The sequence below is a fragment of the Prunus persica genome, chromosome G4, assembly GCF_000346465.2.
Source record: "Prunus persica cultivar Lovell chromosome G4, Prunus_persica_NCBIv2, whole genome shotgun sequence".
Lineage (NCBI taxonomy): Eukaryota > Viridiplantae > Streptophyta > Magnoliopsida > Rosales > Rosaceae > Prunus > Prunus persica.
The window spans coordinates 2910018-2924139 of NC_034012.1; the positions used below are offsets into that span (position 1 = coordinate 2910018).

A 14122-nucleotide genomic window follows, 5' to 3' on the forward strand; every position below is an offset into this window, starting at 1 on the left:
TCATTTAATTAATAATTTTAATTCTTAATGTTTGCATTAACTAAGGGCATTTTCTGGTATTTTGAATGTTTCACCATTCTCTACCTTTTGCTTTATATATATAGATTATGTTTTAATTATTATTTCTTTATTGAATATTTAAATATGTTACTTATTTCATAAATTGCTCAATAAATGGTAATTAATTATTTTGTGCAATTTTCAAACCTAATTTCATTCAAATTTAAATTGAAAGGATATGTTAAAAATGAAAAAAATTTAATTGCGTATTCTCGTTTGGGTGCCTTAATCAGTGTTTTCATAGGCATGCCTTCGCGCGCGTCGGCGCGAGGCGGCAGGAAAACGCCAAAAGCGGTCGGCTGTTTCGCAAGTTGCACGTTTAGCCCTGGGAATGCGTAAGAAGGAGTTGCAAGGCGTGGCCAGGCGGAGTGAGGTGGAGCAAGGCATGCCAAATCTGGAAACTTCTGAACCGGAAGAAATTTGCGAGCCTGCAAATTGTCCTACGAGGAAGACAACTCGCTTTTGTTTTTGTTTTTAGGTTTAATGCAATGAAACGACGTTGTTTTGATTGTAGTGTTTTAAAAACAATCTTAAAGTGAAACGACGTCGTTTCACTTGGAGTGTGTTGAAAAAAAAAACAACGCAAGTTTCTGTTTTTTTTTCCTTACCTTTATTGTAATAAACTTAAGGCAAGAAGAATTAATATCTTTCTTGCCTTTTCTAACTCCAGCCGGCTGTAGCTTTTCTACTTACCTCATTTTTTTCTTTTCTAAATTAATATATTAACACATGGACTTTTAAGTATATATATATATATATATATTGTATAGTACATGTACAACCCTAATTTCAATCCTTACCAGATAATCTCCATCAATTTCAAGAATTCTCTTCATCTTTCGACTGCAAGTAAGTCATTTTATTTTTCTCTCTAATTCTTCGCAACTGTAATATCAAGTTCCGTATAATTTTTTTTCAATTTTTTTTAAAATATACTAGTTATCTTATTCATTTATGTGATATAGTAGAAATTTGACGTACATGCATCATACTTGTATCTTAGAAATATTTAAAAGATTGTTATGGTTGAATAAGAATTAATTGTACAATTTAATTGTATTGTATTATTCATAAATTTTCTTATTAAAATAAATTAATGTTCAAAAGGCTTACGCCTCAATGCTTCAAGGCTTAGGCCACGGGTAGCACTACTAAAAATGCCTCGCCTATAAGCCTCGCCTTTGAAAACATTGGTCTTCATTACCTATCAATTGAATTCACCAACAGATTCAAACGAGTTAAGTTTTGTTCAAGAACTATACGACTAAAAAGTGCATTCAATACAAGTAAACTGAAATTCATAAACAAATCCGAAGAAATATACAGCACTCGAAAGTTGCTCTAATTTAAAAAAGTGCATATAAAAGCTCCCAACTTCAGTGCATATAAATCTTCAGCATGGACTCTACTTGTACAAGTCTATTGGAATTGTCAAAGCTACATACAATACACCTCATGAATATTCCTAAGAACAATGATAACTGAATCCCCATGGAGAAACATCTTGCTGATGATAATCTATCCTTCCTTGTTAACGGGTTGAGCCTTTTTTCTTGCCTTTTCCAGTCTTTGGCACCTGCACTGCATACACACACACACACAAAAAGAAAAAAAAAAGATCACACAAATATCACCAGAAAAAAGAACTTTGATGATTGATGAAGATGTACCAACCAACATAAAAGAAGACAGCACTGAATAGTGGAACAAAACACAAGAGAGAAAAATAAAAGGGGTTTCAGAATGAGGAGTAATCGGGGCCCATCTCTTTTTTTTTTTTTTTCTATAAATATAAATGCAATTTTCCTTCTCAAACCCTAACTCTAACAAGAGCCGTCTTCCAGCCCCTCTCTCTTGCTCAGACTTCTTCTTCAATCCTTATCTCTCTGTCTCTCGCTCATAGCACCATCGTGATCTCTTCGCTGACCTTGGAGATTCCAAAATGGCGTTTTTTTTTTCTAGGCTTTGCGCCCGCCTAGACCGGCCGCCTAGACCGCCTAGACAGCCTAGAGCCCGCCTAGCGACCGCCTAGCCCCAGCCTCGTCCGCCTAGCCCCCGCCCAGAACATAGAGATCTTGGCCACCATCTGCATATACCCTCATGTCGCCCGCCTAGCCGCCTAGCGGCCGCCTAGACCGCCTAGCGAGCCTAGCCCGAGCCTAGCCCGCCTAGCGCCCGCCTAGAACATAGAGATCTTGGCCACCATCTGCATATACCCTCATGTCCATTAGCTCCCCAAACCACATGACGCAACCTCTCCCTGCGTTTGAAATCACCATGTTACAATAAGCAGTGCAAGAACAGTTCTCCAAACTCTTCTCTTTACATGCCTCAAGGCTCATGTCCCCATCCACAAATGCACCCCCACTCTCAGGCAATTTCACACTCCTCAACCTCAAGAACTTGTCTTTCGTGCATTTCAGTTCTCGTTTTCTCACACACCCATCAAACCCATTTCCCAAATTCCAAGCCTCCAAATTCTTAGGCTGAAATCCCCTCACACATTTACACACAGGTGAAGCATTTGTGTCACAAATACCAAATGGGACCACACTCTCCATAGCTGTCACATTGGTCCTTTTGGGGATACTGAAATATATTTCACATCTTTGTGCTCTCAACCCATGTAATCTGTTGAACGTCCCCATTTGGACTCACTGTCACTGTCAAGCCTGAATATTAGAACTCATCTTGTTTCGTAACGAAGTTGAAATCGACACCATGCTTCGAAGCACACATTTCCGGCACACCACTAAGTATCATCCCATTCCAGGGGCCGGTTCGAAAGTTTTTAACATGTTTGTCCCAAAGGAAAATCTCCGGGAAGCCATGGTGATCTAGTGTGACAGAAAAGTCCCCTGTTGATGGGTCCTCTGACCTTTTCCACGAGGTCAAGTACCTGTTTAAACCTGTGCTCAACTTCCATCCAAGCTTCTTATCTGGAAGCAGAATGTGTGTGGGATAATCAAAGCTCTGCCAGAAAAATGTTTGTCTGTTTTCGGTTCCTTCTTTGATCACAAGATTGCCTATATCCAAAAGCAGGACATTTGGTCTCAAAACTTGGGTGTGATTGGAGGACCAAGTGACATTTCCAGATGATCAAGAAGGACAATGTTTCCATGTTCACATGAATTTGAAAGTGGGGTGTCTCTGTTGGCCAGCCAAACAACTGTTCTGTTTTGGACATTTTTGTACCATATATATGCCCAAGTACCAGCCTGAAATATTGCCTGGCTTGAAGAAACCCAACTCAAAGACTTCACAGGGGGAGACAATGGTCATGTTTCCTTCGACAATTCATTAATATATTATATATTATATATGTATGCCTTGCCTTCTTCACTTATTTTTGCTGTGACCAACCAATTAACAGATATACAAGTGAAGTGAATACGATTCATGTCTGTACTCTGTACATGTATTAAATGAAAGAAGTTGGCCAAAAAACAAAAGTAAAGAAACTAACTTTATATTTTTAAAAATTATAAATAAATAAATAAATAAAAAGCAAAAACACATCTCCCGGCGAAATATCGTCGGTACAGGTCTATGCCGGCAAATATTTGCCAGATTAGACCTCTCCCAAATAAAATTAGCTCTACTTACAAAATTTCATCAAGAGAGGTTTTAAAAAAAATAAATAAATATAAACTTAGTATCTTTAGCTGAATAAATTTTTTTTCAAATTTTATTTTAAGTAATTAAATAATATCATAGCCTTATTTATTTAATTTCATTAGTATTTATTTAGTGAATAATTAGTATTAAATATTTTAATTAACTCCACAAATTATATTACTTAATAAATAGCATTTTATTTTTATTTTTATTTTTTCTTTAATAAAATATTTAAATACTAAATATTCACTAAGTAAATAATACTTAAAACATAACTACTAATTAAAGTAATTTAAAAGGAGAAATCCGGATTTTGCTATTTAAAGGGTATAGCCGGGCGGCTATACTGTTTAAAATATTCTATTTAAAGGTTTCTACAGTGTCTTCTGCATGTCGTACACCATTATTAATCATGTGTGTGCCTCAAGTACTTTGGCCAAGGGTCATATGTCTAATAAGGTGAGTGACTTGTGTACTATTCGTTCCCTTGGGGTGCGCTGTAGTCCCAACCCAAATCACAAAATTATTGAGGTTACATGGCATCCCGCTTGCTTTGGTTCGGTCAAAATTAATACTGATAGCACTCGCAAAAGTGACTTTGGTAAACCAGGTAGTCGTGGTGTATTTCGAGATTATCATGGTTGTGTATACTTAGAGCATTTGCTCCAATTTAGATGTCCCTACTGCTGTACATGTTGAAGTTTTGGATGTCATCAAGGCCATTAAGCTTGCTTGGCTTCATATGCTCGGCATATTGTTTGGATTGAAACTGATTCGTTATTAGTTACTCAATTCTTTCGCTCTCCTCATTTGGTCCCTTGCACTTGCGGGTTGATTGGCAGAATTGCTTGCATCGTCTCCAGCACATGTTGTTTAAGATTTCTCATATATTTCGTGAGGGTAATCATGGAGTTGTTGCTTTGACAAATCACAATATTCAGGATTCTGGTTTCACATAGTGGGACACTGCACCTTCATTTATTTTGCCTTCGTCATTTGGACCAAATGGGCATGCCCATTTACCGTTTTACTTAGTCTCTTTTTGTTTACTCCTTCAGAGTTTTGGTTTCTTGGGTCCGCATGTTGCTGTGCCTTTATGTCATTGTCTTTCTTTTCTGTAGGGTTTTGGTTTGGTACTGCTGCTGTACTTGTCTTTTATATTAATAAAATTATGATCAAGGGGATGGGCAGGGGCTTCCGGAATGTGTTGGTCCCTTCTTTGAGGGTTGTGGTGTTGGGGAGTTTATTTAGTTAATTTTTGTCCATCTTAATCTTCTCTTCTTTCAACCTTTTCACGTTTATGTTGAGCTTTGGATTTATTTTAAGAGTTTTTATATTTAAACCCCGCACTTCTCTTTGTTCACCTCATATTCTAAGTTCACCCCAACTTCTAATTTAAATTTTCACAATTTCTAAGAAAACCCCACTATCTTCCCAAACTATCCCTAAATACACACCCAGCAGAAAAATAAAATAAAATAAAAAACACATCAGCCCCACACCCCGCTATCTTGCCCCTCACCATGGATGAATAAATGACTATAGTTGTGTGAATTTAGTTTTATTGATTTGGCTGAATTTTCAGCTTGAATGGCTGAGAAGATATGCAAATTTTTACAGTTTGATTCAGTTGTTCATATTTGCATTGTTGTGTTGTTCACTAAAATCCCTAATTCTGATGTTCTAAGGCATCATGGTTTTGCCTGTACTGCAACAATTGGTGCATGAGGTGCATGAGACTTATGCTGATTATTTCGATTTCTCTGCTAGTTGGAGTGAAATAGTTTTGTTCCTAACCCTTCCCTAGTCTGCTGCTGTAATTCATGTACAGCAGAAGACTGATTTAGCTAGCCCCATTGAGAATGTTGACAATTAGAACTTCAGCATTGGCAATTACAAGTTTTAGCCCTTGATTTAGTCATATCAGTTTATTTTTGCATCTCCTTTTCCTTTGGTTTCTTTCACTAGAAGCAGCTGGGTGGTTGTTGTTCATATAGTCTTGGCACTTGAAGAAGAAAAAAACTGAATATATGAACTCAAACAAAATGCTTGGTTTCTTATTGTCCCTGCCTTGCAATTCTGTTTCTATCAGATAACATAGATTCTAGTTGTCTATGGAGATAAATTAAGTCTAGTTTTTTTGTCTTCCCTAGGCCATGTTTTCAGGAATAAAATCTCACTCCACATCCGCTAGCACTTTCTCAAGCAATAGGGTGTAGAGGAGTTTGTGTTTTTCTAAAACTTAATATGAAGAGTGGTGGATTGGGGGGGGGGGTGGTTGGGGTGTGTATAAATGTACTATGATTAAGTATTAAGTTGGATGACCTTTTTTGTCTTTTTACACAATAATAAAACTTAAGAGCTTAATGATTTTATTAGGGTGAACAAAGAAAAGTGTGGGGTTTAAATAAAAAAATTATATTTTAATATTTTTCATCACAAAGAATATTTAAAGGTTTCCATCCGCCCCATCATTATTTTATTCTTGTAACACCCCGAACCCAAATTTCCCCAAATTTCCCTAAATTTTACCCTTATTTAATTATTTAATTATTTAAGGATATTTTAGTCATATTTTTAACCGGAGAGAGTTTGGGGCCGTGACTTGTATTTTTGGATAGCTCGTACTGAGACGAGTTCATAGACACGTAGTGGGCTCGAATCGGAGTTGTAACGAGAGAGATATGGTCAAAAGAAGCCCAGTGGCATAATTGTAAATATTTCGAAATGAGATTTTTTATAAAAATATGGTTTTCTCTCTCTCTCTCTCTCTCTCTCTCTCTCTCTCTCTCCCGCGACCTCTCTCTCTCTCCCGTCGGTCTCTCCTCTCTCTCTCCTCGTAACTCCGGCCACCGGCCACGGCTGTGGACGGGGCCGGTACCAAAATGACCGGGGCGTCGTCCTCTTCCTACCCCAGCCACCTCCCGCCGCCAGCCGCCGCGGATTCGCCGGAATTTGGAGATGAAGCGGCCGATGTCGTCCAAACTTCAAAGCCGCCGATCTCCCTCCTCCGGCCACCAATTCCGTCGACCCAGGTATGGATTTTGAACCTCTCGAGCTGCTCTAGCTGATGGTTGGGTAGGATTAGATCGATTCTTAGCGTAGCCAACTCGATTTTCGAATTGAAAATCGGCCAAAACTTCAGCCGCTGTGATCGGCCATTTGCGGTCAGTTTTTGGAGTAGGTCCAAGAACAAAAGTGGCTCCAAATAGGGTGTTCTACCTAGGGTAGGAGTTTGGAGCCGTGATTTTGAGATTTTCTGGCGAAGCGTTATCGCTTTGGGCACCACGCGCTGCCGGCGCGTGCGGCGGCGCGTGGGCAAGGTGGGAAAAGTAGCACTGTGTTCCGATGAGATCCTTAGGTTGTCACGAGTGCGTAGGATTTCGCGGATCTCAATTCGGACATCGTTTGACTATCGAACGGATAATCGCATATTGTGCGTTATCCGGGTTCAATAGGTTGGGACCGTTGGATGGTCCTAAATTTAATATATGTTAATCTAGGTAATTCTAGGATCGTGTAAGAATTCACGGATTGTGAATCGGAGCCCCGGATGTTCCGAATAGTAATTTTACAGTTTATATTTTATATTAATTGTCAGATCGTGCGATCGTGAGAAATCCGACCGTCCGATCTGAACCAAACTTGCAGGACAAGTGTCCTATACCTGGTAGAACCCATAGAGACTTTTGGATCGGAAATTGGAGGTCGTGGGTTCTGCAGGTCCGTTTGACCAGGGTTAGAGTAGTTTGACCCTTGGTTGACCGTGAGTCTCCCGGAGTAATCTCACCCTTCCAGGGGGAATTTATCGGGAGCTAGACTATTATGGAGGGTTACACAATATTAGAATTATTTATATAATTATATATGGTTGTACAAGGATACAACAGAGTCTAGAATGTCAGTTTGGAGTGCTATACGCACTACTTTAGGTACCTCCCCGGATGTTGGATTTACTACAAGTACCACCAAGTGATAGTGAGGTCCCACGTGGCGTAGGTTATCCGGCGTGCGGACAGGCCCCATACGTGGCGTTGGTTGTACCGGCGTATGGGGAGATTTGTGATATTATGTTCAGGTCTCACGTGGCGTAGTTTATCCGGCGTTGAGACAGGCCCCATACGTGGCGTTGGTTGTACCGGCGTATGGGGAGCTATGTGATATTGTGTTGAGGTCGCACGTGGCGTAGGTTATCCGGCGTGTCGATAGACCCCATACGTGGCGTTGGTTGTACCGGCGTATGGGGAGATTTGTGAGATGATGTTGAGGTCCTGCGTGGCGTAGGTTATCCGGCATTGGGACAGACCCCATACGTGGCGTTGGTTGTACCGGCGTATGGGGAGTTATGTGATATGATGTGCAGGTCTCGCGTGGCGTAGGTTATCCGGCGTTGAGACAGACCACATACGTGGCGTTGGTTGTACCGGCGTATGGGGAGATATAATGATAGTATGGCATGGTCGCACGTGGCGTAGGTTATCCGGTGTGTTGACAGGCCCCATACGTGGCGTTGGTTGTACCGGCGTATGAGGAGATTATATGAAATACAGGGAAATGAAATAAGATATCGCCCAAGTGTGGAATTGGGTTTTTAGGGAAGAACTACGTGTGGCTTGATCCCTCAAGGAGGGTACGTAGGCAGCCTAAGGTTATTGGGTGCAGCCGCAGACTAAATATTAGTCATAATTTGTATTTGAATTGCTTGGTAGTTGGTTAAGAATTATTGGAGGGCCGAAGGCCATCTGTGTGAATTGCATGAAATTATATTGTGCATGCTGCCAGTTGGGAATATTAAATGCGTTTTCATGCAAGTATAAATTTTGGGAAATGTCCAATTTATAGGGGAGACTCTGTCGAAATTTCGGCAGGGAGTCTCGGTTTTTAGTAAGTGGGTCTGGAATCGGAGTGATGTCAGGAATTCCAAAGGGTTCGTCTCGGGTTTTGAGAAAATTCGGGGCGGGTCCTTTCAATTCTTCTTTGAATCAACTCACTTGTGATGAAGTCCCTCCGTTGATGAAGTGAAACTTGATTAGCAGCTACAAAATTTCTTCTCCGAATATGCATTGATGCATAATAAACTGGGAATGCTAGGTTGATCTAATTGCTGCCAATTTCAGATATGTTGTTCTCCACATAAGTAGGAACAACATTCATGAAGAACTTAATTTCATTTGAGCAATAGAAAATCTGATTTAGCATACTTGCAACTGACTGGTCGTCACAGACAGCTGTCACGAACAGAAATCATGATTAATGCCCTGAAGATGCAATACTTGTGCAAATGATGCCAAATTCGGATATGTTGCAGTAGACATCCAAATGAACAACTTTCATGAAGAACAAATTTTCATTTGAGGACTGGAAGCTGGCCCGAATTGCCACTGTTTTCAGCTTTCACTGTTGCTGGAATGCTTCTGATGTTTGATGTCGCAAGGATTTGACATTTATCCAAATGATCTCAAATTTGGATTTGTTGCAGTAGACATTCTAATGAAAAACTTCCATGAAGAAAGACAATTCATTAGAGCATTGGAATTAGGCCTTAATTAGGCCCGAATTGAGCCTTATAAGCATTTTGCTAGCGCTGTGCATCTGGTGTTTTCTGCTCTTAGGATTCCACATTTGTCCGAATAAACCAAAATTTGGACATGTTGCAGTAGACATAGAGATGAATCATGAAGGATGAAACTTGATATCAGAGCTGGAAGTTGAAATTTGGGCCCACTCCAACTGACTGCAGCAATGCATGTCTAGCCATATTTTGGCCGTTTTGATGTTCATGGAGCATTATCTTCCATTTTAGGCAAAAATACAATTTTTGGTACAAACAGTACCATTCCCATGTTTATCAACGGAACAGTTCCAACCATTCTTTCGCACTCATTAGCATTGAACTAAGAGTATCAACCGGACATCTCAGAAGGTTTTCCATCTTTATCAATGAAACAGTTCCTGCCATTTTAACAACAAAACAATAAAAATAACATATATGCACCAACACTTCTAGTTGTAAAGACATTTTGATCAGGCGTCAGGGGAAAGCCTACTAGTTCAAAGCTTAGTTGCTTGAACTGGAACAAGTTTACGAAAAAACATATAGCTAGTACTGATTATGAGGGAATAGTAACAGTTTGGGATGTAAATACTCGGAAAGTATGTGATGTTACTTGCACATTCTGATATTTTGTGTCTGATTTGAATTTGTGTACTTATTCCCTCAACCTTCAATTTTTGTTGCTCATACTTAAATTTTCCGACAGGGTGTCATGGAATATGAAGAACATGAAAAACGTGTGGTTGGAGTGTTTGATTTTTCATGCACAGAGCGCACAAGGCTTGTATCTCATAGTGATGATTGTAAGGTAGTCTCAAAATCTTTAAAATCTTAAACCAAGTCTTGTATTATGCTTAGGTGATATGAACGTAATGCAGTACCCGTTTCCTTTTGGAAAGAGCAAAGAAACGTTATGCTGCACACTATGTTATGTTTCTTCTATTATTTATTAAAGAGTTATTTACACTAACACCCCCTAAGGGGTAAAATGATATACTCACTATTTGCAAGTGACTATTCCTAGTGGGTATAGTCGAGATGTTGTTAACTATGCTACTTTGTTTTTTGTATGCTTGACTTAAGGCTGGCTGGTTTAGGCTACTTGAATACGTACGTGATATATGCTTGTATCTAGTTTATTTAATGTATGCAAGTTTGCATATACAGGATGCTAAATTGATGCGTTATGGGCGCGTAGTATCTGTTATTGTATTTCAGCAGGGAGAAAATAAATATGTTAATTTTGCAAGAAAAAATTAGTGGATTCAGAGAAATATTGATATGTCCTTCCTTAATTGTGTAATTTTGACGTTACATATTGGTTGTCGAATTGTTTAGTATGTTTTAGCAATCCCAATAATTGTGGTGTATGCTTGAGTTAAGGTTTGGCTAACAATACTTAAATATTAGATGCCCCATACTTTGGCTGCCCTCACAGTTTACCACCTACCCCATCTGTAATTTAAGCGGACTATTTAAAATGATGCTGTGCTTTCAGCTTTTTTGGTGCTCAAGGAATGTTCATTGAAGACTAACTATGCAGTCCTCTATTCTCTGTATGACAAGCAGGTAAAAGTTTGGTGCACACGGCAGGAAAGGAAACTAGCTAGTGTTCTTGACATTGATATGAAAGCGAACATTTGTTGCTTTTAAGTATAATATTTTATCTATAGCAACTGCATTGCAGTATATATTACATGAATCGTATCTGTACGTACACTTTGTAAGTAAGATATTGGTCTCCTGTTGATTATCTTGCATGAGAATAAATCAGTTTAGAGTAAAATGCACCTAATTATGGTACCCCTATGAACTTCAATCCATTTCATTGGCCACTTCTCCAGTATGAATTTGACCCATTCCAAAGAAAAACTTGTGGCGGCAACCCAGCAGTAACTCCATTACAAATGTTCCGGATGATGGATCATTTGCAGATTTCCACGAATCCATGAAGCATCTCTCTCCAGTTTTGGTGTTCAATCCTATCATCATTTCAGTAAGAAAGTATCACAGGGATAATCAAAGCGTTCCCAAAAGATTCCTCCACATATATGATCTCTCAAAATGGAGTTTCCGGAGTCTAAAGCACTAGGCGGGCAGCACGCATGGGTCTAACGCCTAGAGGAGTAATCGGGGGCCCATCTCTTCTTTTGTTTTATTTTTTGTCTTCAACATATAAATGCAATTTTCCTTCTCAAACCCTAACCCTAACAAGAGCCGTCTTCCAGCCCCTCTCTCTCGCTCAGACTTCTTCTTCAATCTTCATCTCTCCGTCTCTCGCTCATAGCACCATCGTGATCTCTTCCCTGACCTTGGAGATTCCAAAATGGCGTTTTTTTTGTCTAGGCGCAGCGCCCGCCTAGACCGCCTAGAGCCCGCCTAGCCCGCCTAGGGAGCCTAGCCCCAGCCTAGTCTGCCTAACCCCCGCCCAGAACATAGAGATCTTGGCCACCATCTGCATATATATACCCTCTGTCGCCCGCCTAGACAGCCTAGACCGCCTAGCTAGCCTAGCCCCAGCCTAGCCAGCCTAGCCCTCCCGCCTAGACCGCCTAGCGCCGCCTAGAGCCCGCCTAGCCCGCCTAGGGAGCCTAGCCCCAGCTTAGTCTGCCTAACCCCCGCCCAGAACATAGAGATCTTGGCCACCATCTGCATATACCCTCTGTCGCCCGCCTAGACAGCGTAGACCGCCTAGCGAGCCTAGCCCCAGCCTAGCCAGCCTAGCCCTCCCGCCTAGAGCCCGCCTAGCCCGCCTAGGGAGCCTAGCCCCCGCCCAGAACATAGAGATCTTGGCCACCATCTGCGTATACCCTCATGTCGCCCGCCTAGACCGCCTAGCGAGCCTAGCCCCAGCCCAGCCCCAGCCTAGCCCGCCTAGCCCCCGACTAGAACATAGAGATCTTGGCCACCATCTGCGTATACACTCATGTCCATTAGCTCCCCAAACCACATGACGCAACCTCTCCCTCCGTAGTTGAGGTGTTGGTAGTCAGTTTATGTGACTTCTGATCTCATGAGTTTGACAAGAGTAGAAATTTCCATGCTTTAGTAATGCCGGTTACGAGAAGTTAATCCTATAGACCAAAGAAATACTGTTTGAGGTTTAGCAAGATTTAATTTTGAATCTGGTTATTTCTACTAAATCCTTTGATTGGCTTTTCAATGCAATTAGTCGTATGGCATACAGTTCATATTCAAATTACATAGGTATTTTATACAAGTATATACATTTGGAATTATACGAACTTGTCTACAAAACAAATATTTGAAGCAGATTTTGGGATCCTTTTGGATAAACAAATATACAAACTGAAATTTGGTGCAACCTTAATGGAGACTTGAGAATAAACTTTTGAGTTAAAACTGGTGGGACTAATGTGATATGATGTTGAACCGAAATCAGTAATGGAATTTTAATACTGACCTGATCTGTAAAGAGCCAAATGTATGTAATAACTTAGGAATGCTGTAGCCATTTGACAACCAAAACAAATAAGCTAATGTTTTGTTAGATGCATCCATGGACCTTGTCTTTTGCTGATTTCGTTTACTTTTTGCCTTGCTTTGCGTGCCAAATTATATGATATTTACATCTGATATGCAAGTTAATCACATGATGTATGCATTTTGCAGCTTCAGCAGTTGGACCTTTCTACAAGGAGATCCATTTCTTGGAATTTTCAGGACTCTTGATCTTTTATCTCCTCTGTTGGTTATGTTGATGGTTCGTTTTCTCTATGCAAAGGAGAATTTGCAAGGCATACAAAAACACCACAGCACAATGATGTGCCATGCTCAGTTTTGTTTTGGCGAGGATGGTAAAGTGCCCATGTGAAAAGTTTGACACAACAGGTTCCTTATGCAACAACACATATAAAAGTGAATCAGGAGATGATTGCCCCGGTCAAAGCCAAAAAGGTGGCAGGCCTCTAATCTCTGTTTTACATTTGTGATGTCACAACTACCGGACGGTCATTCCTAAGGGAAAACCTCCTAGAGATAGTGTGACCACTTGAAGAATAATTAGCTTGCAGAATTTTCAAAAAGAACCTTATCTTTCTTGAAATCAATGGTAAAATATGCAGGCTCTTTTTGAGCATTTGCAATGCAAGGCAAAGTAAAAATTGATACACAATTTGTATAGGTTAGTATCATATACTTGTGAAGGGGCCGTGACCACATCTTTATATGGAAAAAAAAAAAAACCAAATCATGGTGAATCATTGAGTGGCCTGATCCCTTTTTGGGTGCCTTGTGTTTTTAATCCCAAAGTGAAGAATTAAAAAAGCCAAATAGTTCCTCAAAGAGGCCTTAGTATGCCCTGACCTTGGGATGGGGTAGCCTCCCCTCCCCCTAAACAGATGCTAGTTCTTTCACTTCATACACTGCAAGGTGAGTCTTGTTTATGGCAATGAGGTGCAGCTCATTCTGGTGAATTTGGATGTAAGTATATGACAATGATTTCAACTCCTTCCCATCTGGAATCTGCAACAATTTGCTTCTGTGTTTTTCCCACCCAGTAGCACCCCACACATAAATCTGCAGGGACAAAACGACGTTAATCGTTAAATAACAGAAGTCACATTAGAGTAGAAGCCATGTCTGAAAGTAATATTGTAGTTTCCAATATGCATCAGCACCAGAAGAAACTAGTACATTCAGTGTGTTCGAGAAGGCAAGGCTAGTGACTCTTTTGGCGTGACCCTCAAGCTTCCTTGTAACCTGCAAAATATATATAAATCAAGGCAATGACTCTTTTCGGGTTTGATTCATCACAACATTGAGCATGATTTTTTTTATTTATTTATACAACAACAAACAAACTACCTCGTCTGAGTGGAGATTGTATATTACAATGGTGGAATTGTCCATGCCAATAGCAACTATACT

The 14122-nt window shown here is 40.2% G+C and overlaps 2 protein-coding genes across 2 annotated transcripts; one reads left to right on the plus strand and one right to left on the minus strand.

Annotated features, from left to right (window-relative positions):
- On the minus strand, positions 2229-2708 carry LOC109948498 (S-locus-specific glycoprotein-like). The gene has a single exon (XM_020561625.1). The coding sequence runs from the start codon at positions 2706-2708 to the stop codon at positions 2229-2231; it is 480 nt and encodes a 159-aa protein (XP_020417214.1).
- Positions 6513-11045, plus strand: LOC109948998 (E3 ubiquitin-protein ligase COP1-like). The gene is made up of 3 exons (XM_020563151.1): positions 6513-6713; positions 9939-10040; positions 10802-11045. Exons 1-3 carry the CDS (start codon positions 6564-6566, stop codon positions 10883-10885), a joined length of 336 nt encoding a protein of 111 aa, XP_020418740.1. The 5' UTR covers positions 6513-6563; the 3' UTR covers positions 10886-11045.